Source organism: Triticum aestivum, chromosome 7D (assembly GCF_018294505.1).
Source record: "Triticum aestivum cultivar Chinese Spring chromosome 7D, IWGSC CS RefSeq v2.1, whole genome shotgun sequence".
Taxonomy (NCBI): Eukaryota; Viridiplantae; Streptophyta; class Magnoliopsida; order Poales; family Poaceae; genus Triticum; species Triticum aestivum.
Window position 1 is genome coordinate 88,849,896 of NC_057814.1, and position 18,426 is coordinate 88,868,321.

At 41.0% G+C, this 18,426-nt stretch overlaps 3 protein-coding genes across 4 annotated transcripts; 2 read left to right on the plus strand and 1 right to left on the minus strand.

Moving 5' to 3' along the window:
* Positions 1–558: 558 nt before the first annotated feature.
* On the plus strand, positions 559–1,670 carry LOC123166710 (uncharacterized). Its single transcript, XM_044584505.1, has 2 exons — positions 559–826; positions 1,265–1,670. The coding sequence occupies exons 1-2, from the start codon at positions 565–567 to the stop codon at positions 1,357–1,359; spliced, it is 357 nt and encodes a 118-aa protein (XP_044440440.1). The 5' UTR covers positions 559–564; the 3' UTR covers positions 1,360–1,670.
* A 2,033-nt stretch (positions 1,671–3,703) lies between these two features.
* Positions 3,704–6,087, minus strand: LOC123166709 (uncharacterized). The gene is made up of 3 exons (XM_044584504.1): positions 5,452–6,087; positions 5,021–5,272; positions 3,704–4,399 (listed from the first exon to the last, which is right to left on the minus strand). The coding sequence occupies exons 1-3, from the start codon at positions 6,033–6,035 to the stop codon at positions 3,928–3,930; spliced, it is 1,308 nt and encodes a 435-aa protein (XP_044440439.1). The 5' UTR covers positions 6,036–6,087; the 3' UTR covers positions 3,704–3,927.
* An 8,473-nt stretch (positions 6,088–14,560) lies between these two features.
* Positions 14,561–16,945, plus strand: LOC123166110 (sulfiredoxin, chloroplastic/mitochondrial). Of its 2 annotated transcripts, none has more exons than XM_044583874.1 (5): positions 14,561–14,859; positions 15,297–15,463; positions 16,488–16,521; positions 16,613–16,706; positions 16,791–16,945. In XM_044583874.1, the coding sequence occupies exons 1-5, from the start codon at positions 14,619–14,621 to the stop codon at positions 16,804–16,806; spliced, it is 552 nt and encodes a 183-aa protein (XP_044439809.1). In that variant the 5' UTR covers positions 14,561–14,618; the 3' UTR covers positions 16,807–16,945. The 2 variants fall into 2 exon arrangements, with proteins under 2 accessions (XP_044439809.1, XP_044439810.1); XM_044583875.1 differs by having other exon boundaries at positions 15,297–15,457; positions 16,791–16,927.
* The last annotated feature ends 1,481 nt before the right edge of the window (positions 16,946–18,426 follow it).

Here is an 18,426-nt window from a genome sequence, read left to right on the forward strand (position 1 = left end):
GTGTGGTGTTGCGCCCGGCGGACGGGGGACGCAGGCGGCGGCGAGGGAGCAGAGAGCGACGGGGAAGAGGAAGAATGGAGCGGGGGTGGCTCGGGCCGACCAGCCGTGCCTAAAACCGATTCGAACCGGACTCGTCCAGGTCAGCGCGCGGGCCGCGTCGTTTGTACAGCGTGGCGCCTGACATGCGGGTCCCAGTCGTCAGTTTCAGCGTCAATACGTAGAAATACAGTGTTTAGACATTTTTGCGACGGCTAGCCCCAAACTAGGTCCTGACACATAAAAATTACCAATCTTGATATCAATCCGCCACCGCCGCCCCAAATGTGTACTATCGTGTAATTATCTCTCGATGCGACGCTCAGACACGTTAAGCAAGGAACAAGATCCTCTAACATTCCAAGGAAAGTCAGAGAGAGCTACAGCTCCTGACATTGCTTCACTACGCACGCATAAACAGTGATTCGAACACGCTTTTATGCACAGTAATTCGCTACAGTAATCATCTGCAGAGTTCTGTCTGCAGTGCCGGCTTTACTCCCTGACTTCCCTCCACTATTTTACACAATGGCCCACTGTAGCTCTCTGCCTTTACTCCTGCAAGTCAGAGGAGCCGGCTCCAGCAAGCAGAGAGGCCGCAAGAAAACGGAAGCAGCAGTACCAGCGCGACCACGAATGGCGTCGACCTCGAGCTTGGATTTGGGAAAGATCGTGCCGACGGCCGGCTACCTCCTCCACCGCTGCGCCGCCGTCCCCAGCGCCCCTGTTCTCCGGGGGAGGAGCGCGAGCGGGCGGTGCGGCCTCGCCGTCTCGGTCTCGTCCTCCAATGGTAGGTCTGCCTTTACCTGTCCCCCCTTGTTCTCTGTAGAATTGTTTGAGATCTTGGAGTTCAGTTCAACCATAGTAAGATGAGGTTCGAACCTGCGAGGAGCCGAAATCTTAGTATTACCGCTCTTACCGATTTCATGGTCCATTCTGAAGCCATAGCGGTTCAGTTGAATCCGGTGAGATTTAATTCCAACTTCTTCGCTAATTATCCTGAGCTGGCAAAATTAGAGATCCATTTGGAGGGGAGTCGCATGTAAATGGTGTCCAATTGGGCGTTGTTGAGATCAACCATGGTGTTGAATATGCATGACAGGATAGTTTCCTTGTGCAATATTCAGTTACAAACTTGTAATTTTGGGTGTCTATTTCTGATGTTTAAGTTCAGACTGCGCGCTTGAACAGACACTGAAGTAACAATGACTCATATTTAACGGTATAGGTGCAGCTGGGCTCTCCCCACTGAGTGACTCGGAGAAGAAATGCCCTGTGGTGATGGAGATCCCACTGGAAGATAGCTGGAGGCCGCTAATGTGAACGCGTGCTAATGATCCTGACAAGGTGCAGGAGCTCATGGACAGCATCCGTGTCATCGGCCTCCAAGTACCTGTGGGCATCCTTTCCTTTTAACATTAATTTTTCCAAAATTATTTTCGTTTAGCTCATAAGATAAATTATGTCAGAACTGGAATTTTCTTATGTGGAATTGAGTACATAGAAATAAAGTTGTAGAGTAGCTAATACATGGCCGACCACTGCTACTGAATTTAGTGATCTCCACACAGTTGTCTGTGGACGTTTGTGCTATGGTTGATTGAGATTCACTTGATTGAGTATGCGTGTCAATATTCAAGTTGGGTTGTTTACATGCATGTTCTGCATACATTGTCACAAAGTACAGATGCATTTTTTGTCCACGAGATCTGGCACTATTATGTCTAGAATGAGTTTTCCCAAGCTCGTTTGGACATGTGAAGTCTATTCACCTGCGCTCCTCTGAATCAATCTTGGTTCAAAGGAAGTGTGCCCTTTATGCCAGGATCAGCGCCTTTATTATTTCAACAGAGGCTCTATTATGTCTAAGATTAGATCTAATCTAGGTCTAAGCTAGGGCTTTATTTCTGTTATCTTGGCCGTCGAAGTAGAAGGTGCCCCCTTCTGGTTCCAGCACACGGGTATTTATACCCGGTCTTGAGTCGGTTGGACGCATTCCTTTCCTGGTCTCCTGGTTGCGAACGCCTTGAGCCTCCCAATCTAGATCTCTGGATGGTTGATGTCTCGGCCTCTTTCCCGTGTGACTGGTGAACTCCCTTTCGCATGAGGCCTTGATTATAGATGTTCTCTTTAGCATACAATTTTTCCATTTTTAGAGGTAACATTAAGGGTTTGGGCAACTCTGAAGAGGGGCTGGCATGATGCGGTATGGGGAATTTCAACTTCCCGCCGACATAGACCAGGGCCGGTGAGTTGAGAACTTGAGATTCCACCCATTAACGACAAACATCACAATGATGAGACCAAAGCAATGCATTAATCAAGATCGAGTAGCTCCCACCACTCAACCTCTCTAGAAGGCACTTTTTAAAAGAAGTAACTGAAATTAGTAGATAACGGTAGATAACAATAAGTCTATAGTTCAGTAAGAAAAGAAAAAACTAAACCTGTAAATCTGTATCTATTAATTCATATCGGAAAACTTGCTAAAGCACTATACATGACAGAAGCAACATTCACGCATAAAAACAGTGCAAAGACAACAAAAAAAGGACCTAATTGGGGAAAACGACAAGGACGTAACAAATGATTGAGTGTGTCTTTCTTCCTTGGCCTGAAGCACCCATTTTTGTGGAAATGCTGATTGATGAACGAATCGCTTCAATAGCACCTCCACCTCATTATCTTGGACTAGCGGCATCTCCCACTTCGCCATCTCAGCCTCCTACTCATTCTTCTCAACTGTCCGTACTTCCAATATGTCCTTCCATGTCTCCATCTATTAGTATACTGATTACAAACTCCCCATAAATCCTCCTGTTAATGGGAAAAAATACGAGAGATATGAGCCAAGGGTCCAATCTATAATGGCGCAAATGAACTTCAGGGGGACTGGATCAACTCCTGTGGCCAAAAGAAGGAAAAAAAACACTATCCAATGTTTCTTTATGAAATGACCCATTCCAATAAATGATCACCTACTAATTTCTTCTTTTGGCCATCTCTGCCATTTCATATATAATTTTCCAAGCCTACGTCCCAACCTAGGTCTCTAGAGCAAGAAGAACGTAACATGGAAATACCTCAATAAATGCCAATCGTGCCCCTGATCTCTTCATCCTCCATTCTCAGAGACACAAATTTAATATTATGGAGAGTGTTGGGATTTAAAATGATGGTGAGGGTAAGGTTTTTATAACTGATTGGTTTCTCTGTTTTACTCCCTAGTGACAAACTGTGAACTATAGTGACAGTGAAATATGAAATCCTTAATTTTAAATTATATCAACTCCATCATCATATTTATATATAGGCATTACATTGCCGCAATGTAGCAACACCACACAATATTAATTACTAGGGGCTCTTGGACGAAAAACGGGAAGAGCCATCATGCATGCTTTAGATAAACTAGTGTTAGTAAGTAGGATCTAACTATCGTGTAGAAGGTCTGATTTTCAAGTAATTCAGCAACTGAATCTTATTTGATTTAATCAACCAATATTTAACTTTTTGCTAAGATTCCTGTGCTTTTTCATCGGGTGATTGCAATCTCCTAATGTAGGCAAATTATGATACAACAGTCAGGGCCACATATTGAGACATCATGTATGCTTTCGTATGGCAATACAACAACAATATATAGTCTTACAAAATAAGGGAGATGGCAAACACTTCTTTTTAGCATTAGAAACACTATTAAGATGCTGAGACTATCGAAGGTGAAATACTTTTTATATATGGAAACATAACTATTTATTCACTTATTAAACACACATGCCGGCCATAATGTCTTGTTGCCATCTTTAGGAGGACAGTCCGTTTATTCATGGACACATGCCTGGCTAGCATTCCAAACATGGCCCAAGCCTACGATCTACTACATCTTGTTCATACGTTGCCAAGATAAAAATAAGCTGACCCTTGTTGGCCATCAGGCACATAGTTTCCTACCCCGTTCATTACAGCTGCAACAGAACCCATCATCTGCTGCTCACTCCACATTGGCTGCTGACCCACTTGTTGATTATATATGGAAGGGGAGCACTGAGTTAGGTTGTTCATGACTGCGAACGAGCTCGTCGGACCCTGCAACCTAAAGCTTGGGTCATTATTGAGGCCGGTGAAAGAAAGGGTTTGCCGAGGGGCAGAACTATTATTTGCTGCCAATAGCTCATTGTCATGGAGCCTGACATCATTGATGCTGTAACGCTTTGTCCCTGACGATCCCTTTTTCTGTATTCTCTTGAAAAACTTTTGTGCATGGCTTGAAACTTGGACAGGGGTCTTAGTGGTGACGAAGTGCTTGGATATGTTTTTCCAGTCGCCACGGCCATAGACTTCCAGCCCATAAAGAAATGACCTGTGGACACAATGTTCAAAAGAATTGTTAGGTTAAATTCTTTACTGAACGATAAATTGTGCAGTTGTTTTATTGAAGCAACTAATATAGATTGAAGCAAAGTTCCAGTTTGACAGGTTCGAACCACTACAACAACACATGCTTACTTTTGTTTATTTACGGGTACTGGATAGAATATATGTATATCAGAAATCCATTAGTGGACGAACATTTTCTAACATATTGACAACCGAAACATATTACGAATTCAAATTTACCATACCTCTATTTTTCTATAGTGAAATGACAATCATTACAGGTTATTGATCTGTTTGATTGTGACAAGACGTACCATATTGGAATTTAATGGCCTAATTTACTGCCTTTCTATTTTTTAATCAAGGTCCAATCACATAAAAAATTTAAGCCAGCAAGAAAGTTCATCAATATCTAATTTGCAGGGATTAGTATTTATCAAAAATGTAAATTGTAAACATCCAGATATACATTTAGTAAAGTGCAATATCAATTTAACACACCTGCCTCATAGAATTAATTCGCAGAGCTTAATTATCATGTGTCGATTTTAGATAAAGAACAACTAAAACTACATGACAAGGGAGAATATAGGTATCGACTAACTTGTGTTCCTCTTTGGTCCAATACTTCCGTTGATGTGCGGCAACAACTGGTCGATCAGTGGAAGTATTGTTCTCCAAGACCACCATCTTGTTCTTGTCTACCATCATCAGAGCCTCATCCGTCTTCCTGATTCTTGTATCCTCCAGTTGCGTTGTATCCTCCAGTGCGCAACAAAATGAAAATCCATTATCAATCATGGTCGTATCCTCATCCTCTTGTACCTCAAAGTTTTCATTAACAAGGCCGCCCATGCTGTAAATGGAAATTGACAGTGTCCAGTGTACATTTAGTAAAGTACAATATCATCACAAACATAAGCTACTAATCTCACATAATAAATATGCACAACATTCTTAATTAATATATGTTCACTGAAAACAAACAACAATTAAAACTACATGACAAAGGAGAGTATACAACCATGGACGAACCTGTGTTCCTCGTCGGTCCAAAAACCCCATTGATGTGGGGCAACAACTGGTTGATCTATGGAAATATTGTTCTCCAACACCTCCATCTTGTTGTTGTCTGCCATCAGCGGTGCCTCACCCGTCACCGTGATCCCCGTATCCTCCATTGCACAACCAAAGGACAATCCATTATTGTCCATGATTGTTGCCTCCTCTCGTACACCGAAGTTTTCATTCGCATGGTCACCCATGGTGTAGATACCGTGTGTGCTGCTAGCACCATTCTCCTCCTTTGGTAGCTCATAGTTACCGTTGGCAGGGTCACAAAAGGTGAAAATGTTTTGTGGGCTACCACTAGTAACATGGGTCCCCTCTCTCCGTTGGATCATATGCATTTCCACGGCGAGATCAATATAAAGATCTGTTACCTGTTTCATGGTCTTTGAAGGGAACAATGCATGGAGAGAATTCACGATGTAGTTGTGCTTCTTGTTCTTGTCATCGTTATCGTCGTACATGATTTTGTTGGCATTGAGCCTAGCAATGAGTGAGCATGCCTCCTCTACCTCGGATGAGGTCCACCCCTGGTTGACTATTGGATCCATGAGAAAGTGGGTAGTTGAACGCTATAGAATGATGAGGAGTATGAACTATGAAGATGGGTTATAGCTTGGGGATGGAGACTGGGGAGTAAGATAGTGTATTTATAGCCCTCTTGTGTGCAGTCCTACTTTCGCTAATTTAATTTGGCACATTGATAGTTTGTCGGTCCATACTAAAGTAGATTGAACTATAGTTAAGATAATTAATTCTTATGACCCTCTCAGGAACATGCCAAACTATTTTAAGTTGACCTTGACATTGTGGCTTTCTTTCAAAAAATCTTTTCTTATTCTGCCAATGCAAATAATTGCCACGGGCCTCCAAATATACGCAAGAAGATTGCTAGAAACAACACACGCATGCCTATTGAGTATTGATCAATTTCGGTGTAGATAGATAGAACATGTATCTTGTGCGCATGCATGACATGTGTTCTCATCTTAGAGTGCAAGACTCAAACCATGGTTTCTGCCGCTCTCAAATATGCAAAGCACACAGGATCTCCATTCGGATTTGGCTGCTAGTGACACATGCATCAATGGAGTTTTATTGCATACATATTTGCAAATAATTGATTAATATCTCCCCATGATAACTTGGCTACATATATATGATCCACACACATTACCAGCGAAGGTAAGCATATCCTTTCTTTTAATTTTGGTGACCATTCTTCCCACATCCAACGCACGGAATTCCATCTATAGGCAGATTTCTTGGCTTAGGTCATTTAATGGCACTTCATGGTAAAAAGATTCAATACATGGGCCAATCAATTGTGTACATATCTACATATCTTTTTTATATGTATATATAGAGATACAAATTAATAACCCATGAAGTCAATAAATTTGACACACTTATTTTCCATATCTATCTATCTCTCATGTTCAAATAATTTCGAGATTTCTACGTGATATACACAAACATAGAGGTTGCAAAATGAACATAGGTTTTTAAGTGCATGATGCATCGTCTAGCTATCATATGGGACTGCGTGCATACTCATGCACTCATATGCTAATGTTTCAGCCATGTTCATAAATGGCGTTTGCTTCGTAGTTTTAAACTCAGTCTTAATACCACGAACAAGTTATTAAACTAGATTATAGGAAAGGCATCAATGATAACGGGCTTCACAACTGTATTTTTTTCTAGTGAAGGAAAAAAAGATTAGAACGTAGGAGTATTAACTTTCAGCCAATTGTTACGCCAGATTACTAACTGATAAAATCATAGGAGGTTAAATTCTAACGGTAGCATTGTGAAGCATACCAACACCAAGTCTACATCACAGGAGCCAGGTAGTCCTGATAACTACAGTCGGAAAGTCGCTTGACGTTGCTAGAGATACTAGTGACAACAATCTAAAGCACATACCTTCAACACGGAGAACAAGGTGAGGGCCAGGCGAGGAGACCCAACCTACCACATCCATGATATAAGCTCCATACCATGACTTATCGACAAGAGTACCAGCGCCACCGTGGATTGATGTGGAAGCATTGTAGTTGACGACCCTTCCTGCCCCCTCCACCGTTATGGTAGATAAAAGTGTTTTTTATCTAGTTTCAACTATTTTGCTCAATGATTCTATCTTAAACATACATTTCTAACATGATAAAATGTCTAATTTCCTTATATTGAGCTGAAACGGAGAAATAAATGGATTTCTAGTCAAATGCAGCAATTTGCGGAATTAGTCCGGGCTGCTTTGTAACCGGATGGTGTTTTTGCAATAATCGAGGGTGTTGGTTCACTTTTGGTCTTGCTTTTCAAAAACATACACAAGCAAAACGACTACTGGTTTGACGTCAAGCAATGCATATACTGGGTTTTTCATTTTCCAATTTTATTTTAAGTATATTTTACAATTTTTTTGTTTTATTTTACCATCTTCACTTCCTTTTTATTGCTGATTCCCTTTCTTCTTAGTTTTTTTTATCATTTATTGTGTACCCTACATATGGCACTCCCTTTATGTTTTCTTCTGTATTGTATCTTTTCCACTGGCCTATTTGTTCATTATTTTTGTTATGCATTCCTGAGGTAGTCCAGTAACCTTTTATTATTGCTTCTAGTTTGTTGTCGAACAACCACATCAATATTTTTAAGACGGTGTGTGTGAAGTTATTTGATTAGTATTCAACATGGAAATTTAAAATTTGAAATATTTTTAACTCATCAATAATACTTTTTCACAAAGACGAATAATTTAGTTTTGTTGGATAAATGAACCCCTCTGATCATGAAACATTTGTTGTCATATATAACTATATTTTTTTATAAACTAGGGGAACAAAATACATTTCCACCTCACACTATCGTCTCACAACTCTCTCCAAAGAAAGGCAGCTAGGATTCTCGCGTAAGTGCCGCCACCAGGTTCACTCACCTCTAGGGGCCTTTCGGTGCCAATGGGGTCGGGGAACCCTGGTTGTGTTTGACTATGTTTGGGTCACTCATGATCTAGCTATGCCTCAGTCTAGTATAGTTATAAACAACTCGGACTTAATACTATGTATGCTCTCAAATGAATTATGAAAATATGGTAATGCTATTGTGAAAATATGTCCCTGCTTTATAAAAAAACATGACATATCTTGTTGATAAAATCAAGAAACATACAACTAAAGATAGCTTTTCCTGATTTTTTAGCACAACTTTTATGTTTTTGCTGAAGATTTCTCACTAGAAAATTCTTACTTATTTTTGGTAAATCGGGTAAAGTACCTAGAATTAGGGTTTCTACTTTGAAAATATGTTTTCGTTTTAACATCACACTCCCACGAGTCCGTCCCATGGACGAGATCTCGCAGGCACACTGAAATGGCCTAACATAGCGACTGGAAGTTATTGGCTTGATTTTGTCGAGGCGAGTAGCTAGAGAGTTACTATACCAAAACCTAGATTCGTAAAGGAAGAACGATGTTTTCTCAGTGTGTAAATTGTTGGTACTGAACTCATTGAGAGTCTCTTGTAGTATTAATATTAGAGAAATAAAATAGCTATGAGCTTAAGACAAACCCCTAAATTAAGAAAATGGGCATATGAATCTTCCCACTCCAAAATTTCTGCGCATACTCTCACCTGAAGAGGTGAGGATTGCACTTTACCGGGTCGGAGAAAACAAGTTATGTTGTACCTCGGGATGGTTTGCAAACATATTTGCCTCCATTCTCCTTGGGCTTCTTAGGCATTGGCGCATTGCTAGATCTAGGTTGTGCTTGTTGCAAATAAGAAATTATAGTTGCTTCATGAACATTTTTGCCTTCATTATGCATAAATCAATTTTTTTGTTCATTTTACAGTGGTGATACGTTTTGTTGTCCCCAAAAGCCACACAAGAATAAAGATTGTTCAAAAATAAAAATTGTTGTAATATAAGTTATAACGATTACAAATAACCATTTTCCTACATATAACAATTGGTCCATAGAAAATAAGAAGAATAAACATATGGTAACACTATTATCCATCTTATATGTGCCATAGGACAAACTCCTGCGCTAAAAGGCTTTGTAAATTTGTCACCAGATTTTTGTTGGTGATATAAAAATGGACAATATAATTGTATATTGTTAAATATCTACATACCTAATCCTAGGTACAAAAAGATGTCAATCATGCATAGTAGTAGTATGTGTGGTCCGGGGTCCTTTGATCTACACAAATTCGAAGTGTCACCATAGCATATCATGCCTCCGGTCCATCTGCACTGATGTCATATCCTCACCGGTCGCCTCCCATGCTGAAGCACGACCCAAATAATATGATAGAGGAAGTGCCAAGAGCGGGCTACACCACATGGCCACTAGGTGGAAGGATGCTGATGAGAGAGATATGGGATGTGTGGATAATGCTTATTGGGAAGCATGCTCGATAGGGGAAGAGGAGGTGGTAGCTCATGAATATTTAAGGGTGCACAATTTTATTTTTATTTGCACGTGAACTTGGATGGGTTTTGACCTATCCCCGAGTTTCTTCATCATTTAAAAGAGAAGCTTAAATACCATGGTGCAGAGCGGGCCGACGAGATGAGATTCCACCCATCAATGCACATTATCATACCAAAGTAATTGAAAGAGCATGGTCGCCCCATCTTTGGTTTTGGTAATTTATGACAATCCCTATGGACTACTAGTTGCTTTTAGATACTTGGAAGAGTTTTTCCACAGGCAATTCTTGAAGGTCATATGTTGGCTTCAAGGTTGAATGTAGAAGATTATTGATGACCAAGGTGTTATTCAAGGAGTTATCAAAAGAATGGTCATGTGAGAGTTGAGCCTGTTGAAAGCATGTCTTGAAGAAGAAGATTATTTGAATACTCATGTTTACCTTTAAGACATCATCCATGGACAGTGAGAAGAAAAGGTTCAAGGTTGAGTTGTTGTGCAAGTTCAAGAGGAGCATCACGAAGAGATCACATGCTTGAATCTTGCCGTCCATTCTGGTGATACTAGACAAGTGAATATGTGCCTAAGAGAGTATCTCGCATAGTGGTGTATGGGGGAGCAAATTACTAGTCTTCATCCAGCCAACACAATTAATAAAGGTGGTCCAACTTGAGAAGGTCAAGATCGGCATCATCTAGCTCAATTGATTGCGCAGTGCGAAGGTATTACTTTGATAGGTGTTCTATCTTACTGGTCTCATTGTGTTAGTTTGGAGACCGGGTTATAGGATCAATAGGCATACTATCAAGGTGGGATCTCGAGTTAGTAACTTGATCGTATCGTTCATAGAGAACTCAAACTTTGCATCCTTGGCATCATCTTTCTTGGTTCTTGTTTGGCTTTCTATTTGCGAGTCTTAGAACCCGTGGTTATCTTCATGACAAGCTCAAGTTCATCGAAAATGGATATCCTATGCATCTTCAATTACATTTTCGATGTGGTTGTTTTTGCCGGTTCTTCACTCATAGAGGTTTGACACTTCTATATAATTTGTATTTACCTATTCATTAGCTTTCTATCAAGCTTGAGTTTGTCAAAATTAGAGCTCATTTGCAGAAATTATGAAAGTTCTAATTTTACATGTTTTCTGCAGTCTTTACCTGGTCCAGTTATACCGCTCGTGCTAGCGGTTGTACCGCTGAGTGGACACAACTATACACGACTAGGCGGTCGTACCGCTACTTTCTCGAGCGGTACTACAGGACCAACTACTACCCAAGAAGTGATTCCCTCGGGTTTTGTAGGGGTGCTCGGGCGGTGGCCTAGTGGTTGTTCTAGTTATTTTCATAATAACCGGTAAAACCAGGCAACCAGACGGTTCTACCACTTTGTTCGCCCTGGCCACCCCTGTAGCCGGGCCACAGCTCCCAGTTTGCTTCCTGGAGCGGTTGTACCGCTCCAGTGTTTCCTACACGGTAACAGTTAGATTTCTGGGGGCCTATTTATAAGGGGGTCTTCTTCCCCAATGGTGCTCACGTTTTTGGAGCACGCTTTCTCCTCCATTGTTGAACTCCAAAAGCTTTGCCTTCTCTCTATTCCTCCCATGAATCTTGCATCTTTTTTAGGGAAAAGAGAGCGAGAAGACCTAGATCTACATTTCCACCAATCCATATCTCCTCTAAGTGAGGGGAACCTCGTGGATCTAGATCTTGGAGTTCTTTGTGTTCTCCTCCTTTGTTCTTCCTCTGATATTCCTCCATAGCATTAGTTGTTGTGGTGAGATTTGGGAGAGCAGGACTTGAGGACTCGGTGTTTTTTCATTGCATTTGGTGCATATGTTTGAGTTCTCCACAAGGATTCGTGGAAGTGAAAGTTGAGAAGCTTACTTATACTCTTGGGTGCTTGGTAACCTAGAGCTTGTTCCTATTGGGTGCTTGGGCGCTTGCAGTTGGTATTGTCGCAAAGCTCAATCATTGTGGTGTAAAGCTTCGGGCAAGCTTCGATAGCCTCCAATTAGTTGTGGAGATTGCCCCGGGCAATTTGCATGGGTTCGGTGACAACCATCAAGGGTCTCCAATTGTACGGGTTCGGTGTCTGTGCTCAAGGGTCCCTTAGTGGAGTCACGGCACCTTGCATTGTGCGAGGGCACAAGGCGAATACAGTGAGTCATTGTGGCGCTTTGGAGCATTGTGCATCCATACCGCTCTAATAGAGATTAGCATCCGTATGGGTGTGAGCTTCAGGATACATCCTCTCGTCTCCGTTTGCCTCAACTATCTCTTACCCGAGCCCTTTACTTATGCACTTATTTGTGATAACATTCATGATTCCAGTTATATATCTTGTTATCACATAGTTGTTTGTCTTGTTTACCATAAGTTGTTGGTGCACATAGTTGAACCAAATTTTATTTAGGTTTTGTGCTTGATAAATTAAACGCTAGTTTTATTCCGTATCTGTTCAAGCCTAAACCGTAAGTGTTTTAAAATGGCTATTCACCTCTCCCCTCTTGGCGACATCCACGTCTTTTTAGTAATGCAGTAATCATGACCGAGTAGTTTCCATCACTCAATCTTTCTAGGAGGCACCATTTAAAATAAGTAACTTACCTAAGTAGATAACGGTAGACAACAATAAGTATATAGTTAAGTAAGAAAAAAATCTATAAATATTTCTTTATTGAATCATATCTGAACACTTTCTTAATCACTATACATGACAGAAGCACCATGCATATCCAAAAATAGTGCAAGGACAAAAGAATATCTAGCTAGCTGGGAAAAACGACAAGGATGTAAAGAATGGTTGAATATTGCTTTCTTCCTTGGTCCAAAGCGCCCGCTTTTTTGGCATTGATGATTGAGGACCGAACTTCTTCCTAGCACCTCCAACTCATTATCTGGACTAGCGGCAGCGCCTGCATCTTCTTCTGCGCCTCCAACTCATTCTTCTCAACTACGTACCTATACTTCCAATATGTCCTTACATGGCTTCTTCTATTAATATTCTAATTAAAGACTCCCAATAAAATTTCTTGTTAATCAGAGAAATAAGAATTATTTGAGCCATGAATTCAAGTTCGAATAGCATAGTTGAACTTCAGGGGAATTGGCTGAACTCACATGGTAAAAAGAATGAAAGAAAAACACTATCCAATGTTTCTTTATGAAAGACGCGTTCCCATAGATGCTCATAACTCCATGTACGAATTTCTTCTTTTGGCCATCTCGTCCATTTAGTTTATATTCTCCCATGTGTGTGTGCCAACACTAGGTCTTGAGAGCAATGTTCTTGAGGTCTTGAGAGCAAGAAGAACACGAATCACTACTTTTAATTTGTTGTTCACATCTTATTTGTAACATATATGTTGTAGGCTTTTAGTGAATTCAACATTCACATCCAGTATACAACCATATTATTAAGAGTGGAAAAAGCAAAGTACATTGGTGTGAACTCCATGGACAAATCCTAAGCCAAAGGCCTCGAAAATCCACTCCCTGTCCATTCCTTTTTAAAGGGTCTCATGTTCTCGTGTCATCGCCGCCATCTAAGAAATTTAGGTCCCCTCGTCTTCGGCTACCATCTTGGCGCTAAGAGGTGGTGGACCTCGGATCTTCAAGCCTTCTATGTTCTTCGTCAACGTCTAGTGATCATCATAGTTTTGTGAGAATTAATTTTCTCTTGTTCTTTTGGCGGTACCATGAGGTTAGAGAGTTTTCTGTCCTCTCAGATCCGATTATTCGGATCTGATGAGTTTATGCTGCTGTGTCAAACTTTTTTGTTGGTCTGATTCTTTGTGAAGGTGAAATCTTTCATCGACGCCATGGTGAAGATATAGTGATTCGACGGCTTGCACTTATAGGGGCCAAGTACGTTCATCGATCAAGGCTTCCCATCTTTCTGGACGGGCCACTCAAGGCATTTTGAAAAGGCATTATTGGTAATGTTCATGCGGGTGAAAGAGTGAAAACATCGTTGCTCTAGTCCAATTGAAGCCTCTTTACGAAGTCTTTGGAGTATTTCTTCGAGCAGAGATTGATACTGTGAAGAAGGTGATTTCAAGAAATTTCATTGTAATTCTTGGTGATATAAGTTACTTTGTATTTTCTTGGATCTTAGGTCAAAATCACTGTACCTGTAATTGCTATGAGTATGAATAAAGTTACAAGTGTTTCAAGAAAAAAAGAAGCCATTCCTTTGTATGAGTTTCTCTAAGTCCCGGTACTTCCAAAGATTATCCTCTAGTACTAATGAGCCACATGGGGTTATTCATACTCGAAGAACAAACCTAGCTTGAACAGTTCATAGCTGTTTTTTTTTGTTCTGGGTCAACTGCGCCATTTCACTTTGAAACATACCTAGATAACTAGATATTTCATTGATTCAAAAGTGTCGCTAGAAGTTCGCTCGCTAAACTGAGGCTGTGTTCAGGACAAGTTTTAGGTGGAGTCACTCTCGGAACTGCCATTGAACATTGACCCGGAACTTCCTTTCTGTGGCAACACGTCGTCCCCATGGGTCTCCCATTTCGTTCCTGGCAGCAGCCATAGGGTGATAGAAGTGAAACTTCTGGGATCATGATTATAGTTTCATGATTTGGTAAAAAAACAATATTGAGGACAAAAAATCGACGAAACAGTGTGCGGCCCACTTTACACGTTTTGGAACTGCAAGGCCCATTGAATTCCTATGGTGCAGATCGATGCGACGCTCAGACACGTTAAGCAGAGAGGCCGCAAGAAAACGGAAGCAGCAGCAGCAGCAGCGCGACCACGAATGGCGTCGACCTCGAGCTTGGATTTGGGAAAGATCGTGCCGACGGCCGGCTTCCTCCTCCACCGCTGCGCCGCCGTCCCCAGCGCCCCTGTTCTCCGGGGGAGGAGCGCGAGCGGGCGGTGCGGCCTCGCCGTCTCGGTCTCGTCCTCCAATGGTAGGTCTGCCTTTACCTGTCCCCCCTTGTTCTCTGTGGAATTGTTTGAGATCTTGGAGTTCTGTTCAACCATAGTAAGATGAGGTTCGAGCCTGCGAGGAGCCGAATCTTAGTATTACTGCTCTTACCGATTTCATGGTCCATTCTGAAGCCATAGCGGTTCAGTTGAATCCGGTGAGATTTAATTCCAACTTCTTCGCTAATTATCCTTAGCTGGCAAAATTAGAGATCAACTTGGACGGGAATCGCATGCAAATGGTGTCCAATTGGGCGTTGTTGAGATCAACCATGGTGTTGAATATACATGACAGGATAGTTTCCTTGTGCAATATTCAGTTACAAACTTGTAATTTTGGGTGTCTAGTTCTGATGTGTAAGTTCAGTCTCTGCTCTTGAACAGACACTGAAGTAACAATGACTCGTATTTAACGGTATAGGTGCAGCTGGGCTCTCCGCATTGTGTGACTCGGAGAAGAAAGGCCCTGTGGTGATGGAGATCCCGCTGGAAGATATCCGGAGGCCGCTAATGCGAACGCGTGCTAATGATCCTGACAAGGTGCAGGAGCTCATGGACAGCATCCGTGTCATCGGCCTCCAAGTACCTGTGGGCATCTTTTCGTTTAACATTAATTTACCAAAAGTATTTTCTGTTAGCTCATAAGATAAATTCTGTCAGAACTAGAATTTTGTGGCCGATCACTGCTACTGAATACAGTGATCTCCAAACAGTTATCTGAGAATGTTTGTGTTATTGTTCATTGTTTTCAAGATAGCTGAGTACAAATTATAAGAATTGCAAATCTAAAATAAATAACTAAAGAATCACAATTTTGATTTAGTAAAATCCATCTACTGCCAACAAATACCTCCTTTATTTTATCTTTTGTTGTGTAATTGTTCTATTGTAATTACCATTGATTTCGAATGGTAGGACGTTGGTTGATTGAGACTCACTTGATTGAGTATACGCTTTAATATTCAAGTTGGGTTGTTTAGATGCATGTTCTGCATACAGCGTCACAAAGTGCAGATGCATTTTTTGTCCACGAGATCTGGCAATATTATGTCTAGAATGAGTTTTTCCAAGCTCATTTGACATGTGAAGCCTGTTCACCTGCAGCAGTAACAACAGGGGCTCTATTAGCTCTGTTGTGCTCCTCTGAATCAGTCTTAGTTTGAAGGGAGTGTGCCATATCCCAGAATCAACCTTCTTATAGAAATATTATTGTTTCTATATTCACCCGCATTATGTTTGATCAATGTGCAGTTTAGTGTATTGCGCTGTTGAATAAGATGCTACTTGCTACTCTTGGTCGATGTGAAATCACTGTGTGATTTTGGACTAGTTATGCAAAAGAGCTTACCTTTATGTGCATTTAGTGTAGCCATTTTATGTGCATTTAGCACTTCCTTTTCAATCCGAGCAATATAGCCATTTTATGTGCATTTAACATGTGATCCATTTGTCAACTTTTTCGTTTGCCATTTGTCTGGAGCTATCCTGATTTAACGTGTTTGGTTATTGTCGCCTTAAAGAAACAAAAGGCAACAGTTGGATTTCATTCTGGTTTCTTAATTGCAGCGTCATTTTGAAACGGTACTTACCAGGTTATTTACTGAAATTTCAGATCGACGTGCTGGAGGTCGACGGAGTCTACTACGGTAGTTTTGTTTGGATCTCAATTGGTCATTCCCCACTCCAAAAGATATACCCATTTCCCTCTTGCTGAATATGCTTGCACATAATCCTCAGGATTCTCTGGATGCCATCGATATGAGGCTCACCAGCGCTTAGGACTCCCAACCATCCGCTGCAAAGTGCGCCGAGGGACAAAAGAAACACTGCGGTGAGCCCATCTTCCTTGAGTTTTGTTGGATGGTCTGTTGTCAGTTCGGTTTATCTGCGCAGGATCTTGAATCTGCTATTTCAGGCACCATATGCGATGAATCGGTGGTTAGCAATGAATGGATGATCCATGGGACTGCTTCAGCCACGAAGTGTCATCTGTTATGTCTAGTGCTAAAAAAAACTTTCTCCTCCTGTAATCACATATATATATATATATATATATATATATATATATATATATATATATATATATATATATATATATATATATATATATATATATATATATATAATGTGTGTGTGTGTGTGTGTAAATTTTACCCAATCCAATGTGTAAAATAGCACTTGTTCAGCTGGCGCTTCGGCTCCTTCTGTTGCATGCGGTAATCTCTACAACTCTGTTTGGGCAAGAACGCAACTGAAGGTTCAGGGTGGAGTGCAGGGTCTATACTCTCTGAAATGCATTGCCCCCTGAAGCTTCATTAGCGAATTCAGGGCCATTCGGAGTGTGGTTTTTTCTTCTCATATGCGCTGTGAATTGACTGTTAACTGTGAAAGTTGCAATATCTGAAACTTTGAGATCGTCGTCCTCAGAAAACAGTGGAGTCTCCCTACTCACTAGATTCTGAAGATAAAATGTTTCCAGAAGAGGTCCAATGAAGGAAGAAGTTCTATCTTCTTGGTAGTGGTAGGGTGCAGCTCGGCGCCCGATCTGCTACACCCCGTGTTCAGCCCGATCTACCCCACCCCGTGTTCAGACTTAGAGCATCTCCAACGATGGTACAAGTTCATGCCCAAAATTAGTTTTAAGGGTAGAAGAGAGAGGGTTTTTACATCACCGCGAAGGCTTTTGCTTCAACTGGTGATGTAGAAGTGGTGTCCTAAATGGCCTTTTTTTTTCTTCACGGCTGTGTTTTTGTATATACCTCACTTGTTGGAGTAGCGTTTTTGACACAAGGTGATGTAAACGGCCATTTTCAATATTGTCTACTTGTTCCTGCGTGATGAAAAAAATTAGATCACCTCGGTGATGCTGCAAATATGCAGCAGCGGGAAGCGATTTTCGGGCCTGGTGATCTTTTTACGTCACTACATGCAGATACATCATCTGATGGAACACCTTTTGGGGGCCAAAGTGCCCAAAACGGCGTTCTTCTAGGCGCAACGGCGTTTTTACATCATCTGTTGAAGATGCTCTTAGAGAGTTTAGTTATAATTAAGTTGTAGTGGGTTAACTCAACTTGTATTGCCATACATTGCTGTGTCACTTTTGCGGGCCTATAAAGGACCTGCACCCTAGTTTCTAGGAAGTTGGTCCAAAAGTAGCATGTGCCTCAGTGAGCCTTATTGGGCTATAAATGGTTAAAAAGTTTGCATATCCACTTGGCCCACTAAAGGCAGCATTAGTGTTGAAATATATTGCCCACCTCCCTCCATCAGTTTAGACTTTTGGATGAGTTAGCTGGAGTATGAATTCAATAATTAGTATGGAGGAAAACTGACCAGTTGCAAAGTGACTATGATCTATTCCAAAAAGAAAAAAGAAAAGAAAAGTGACTATGATCTTTATTTTTCTCTCTACAAGACAAGAATGTTCAAGATAATCCATTTTTATCTTTTAACATTGACTCTGCGATATATGCAGACTTATTTGGTTATTTATCCCTTTTATCTCTTAACATTGACTCTGTGATATATGCAGAATTTTTTGGTGCAAA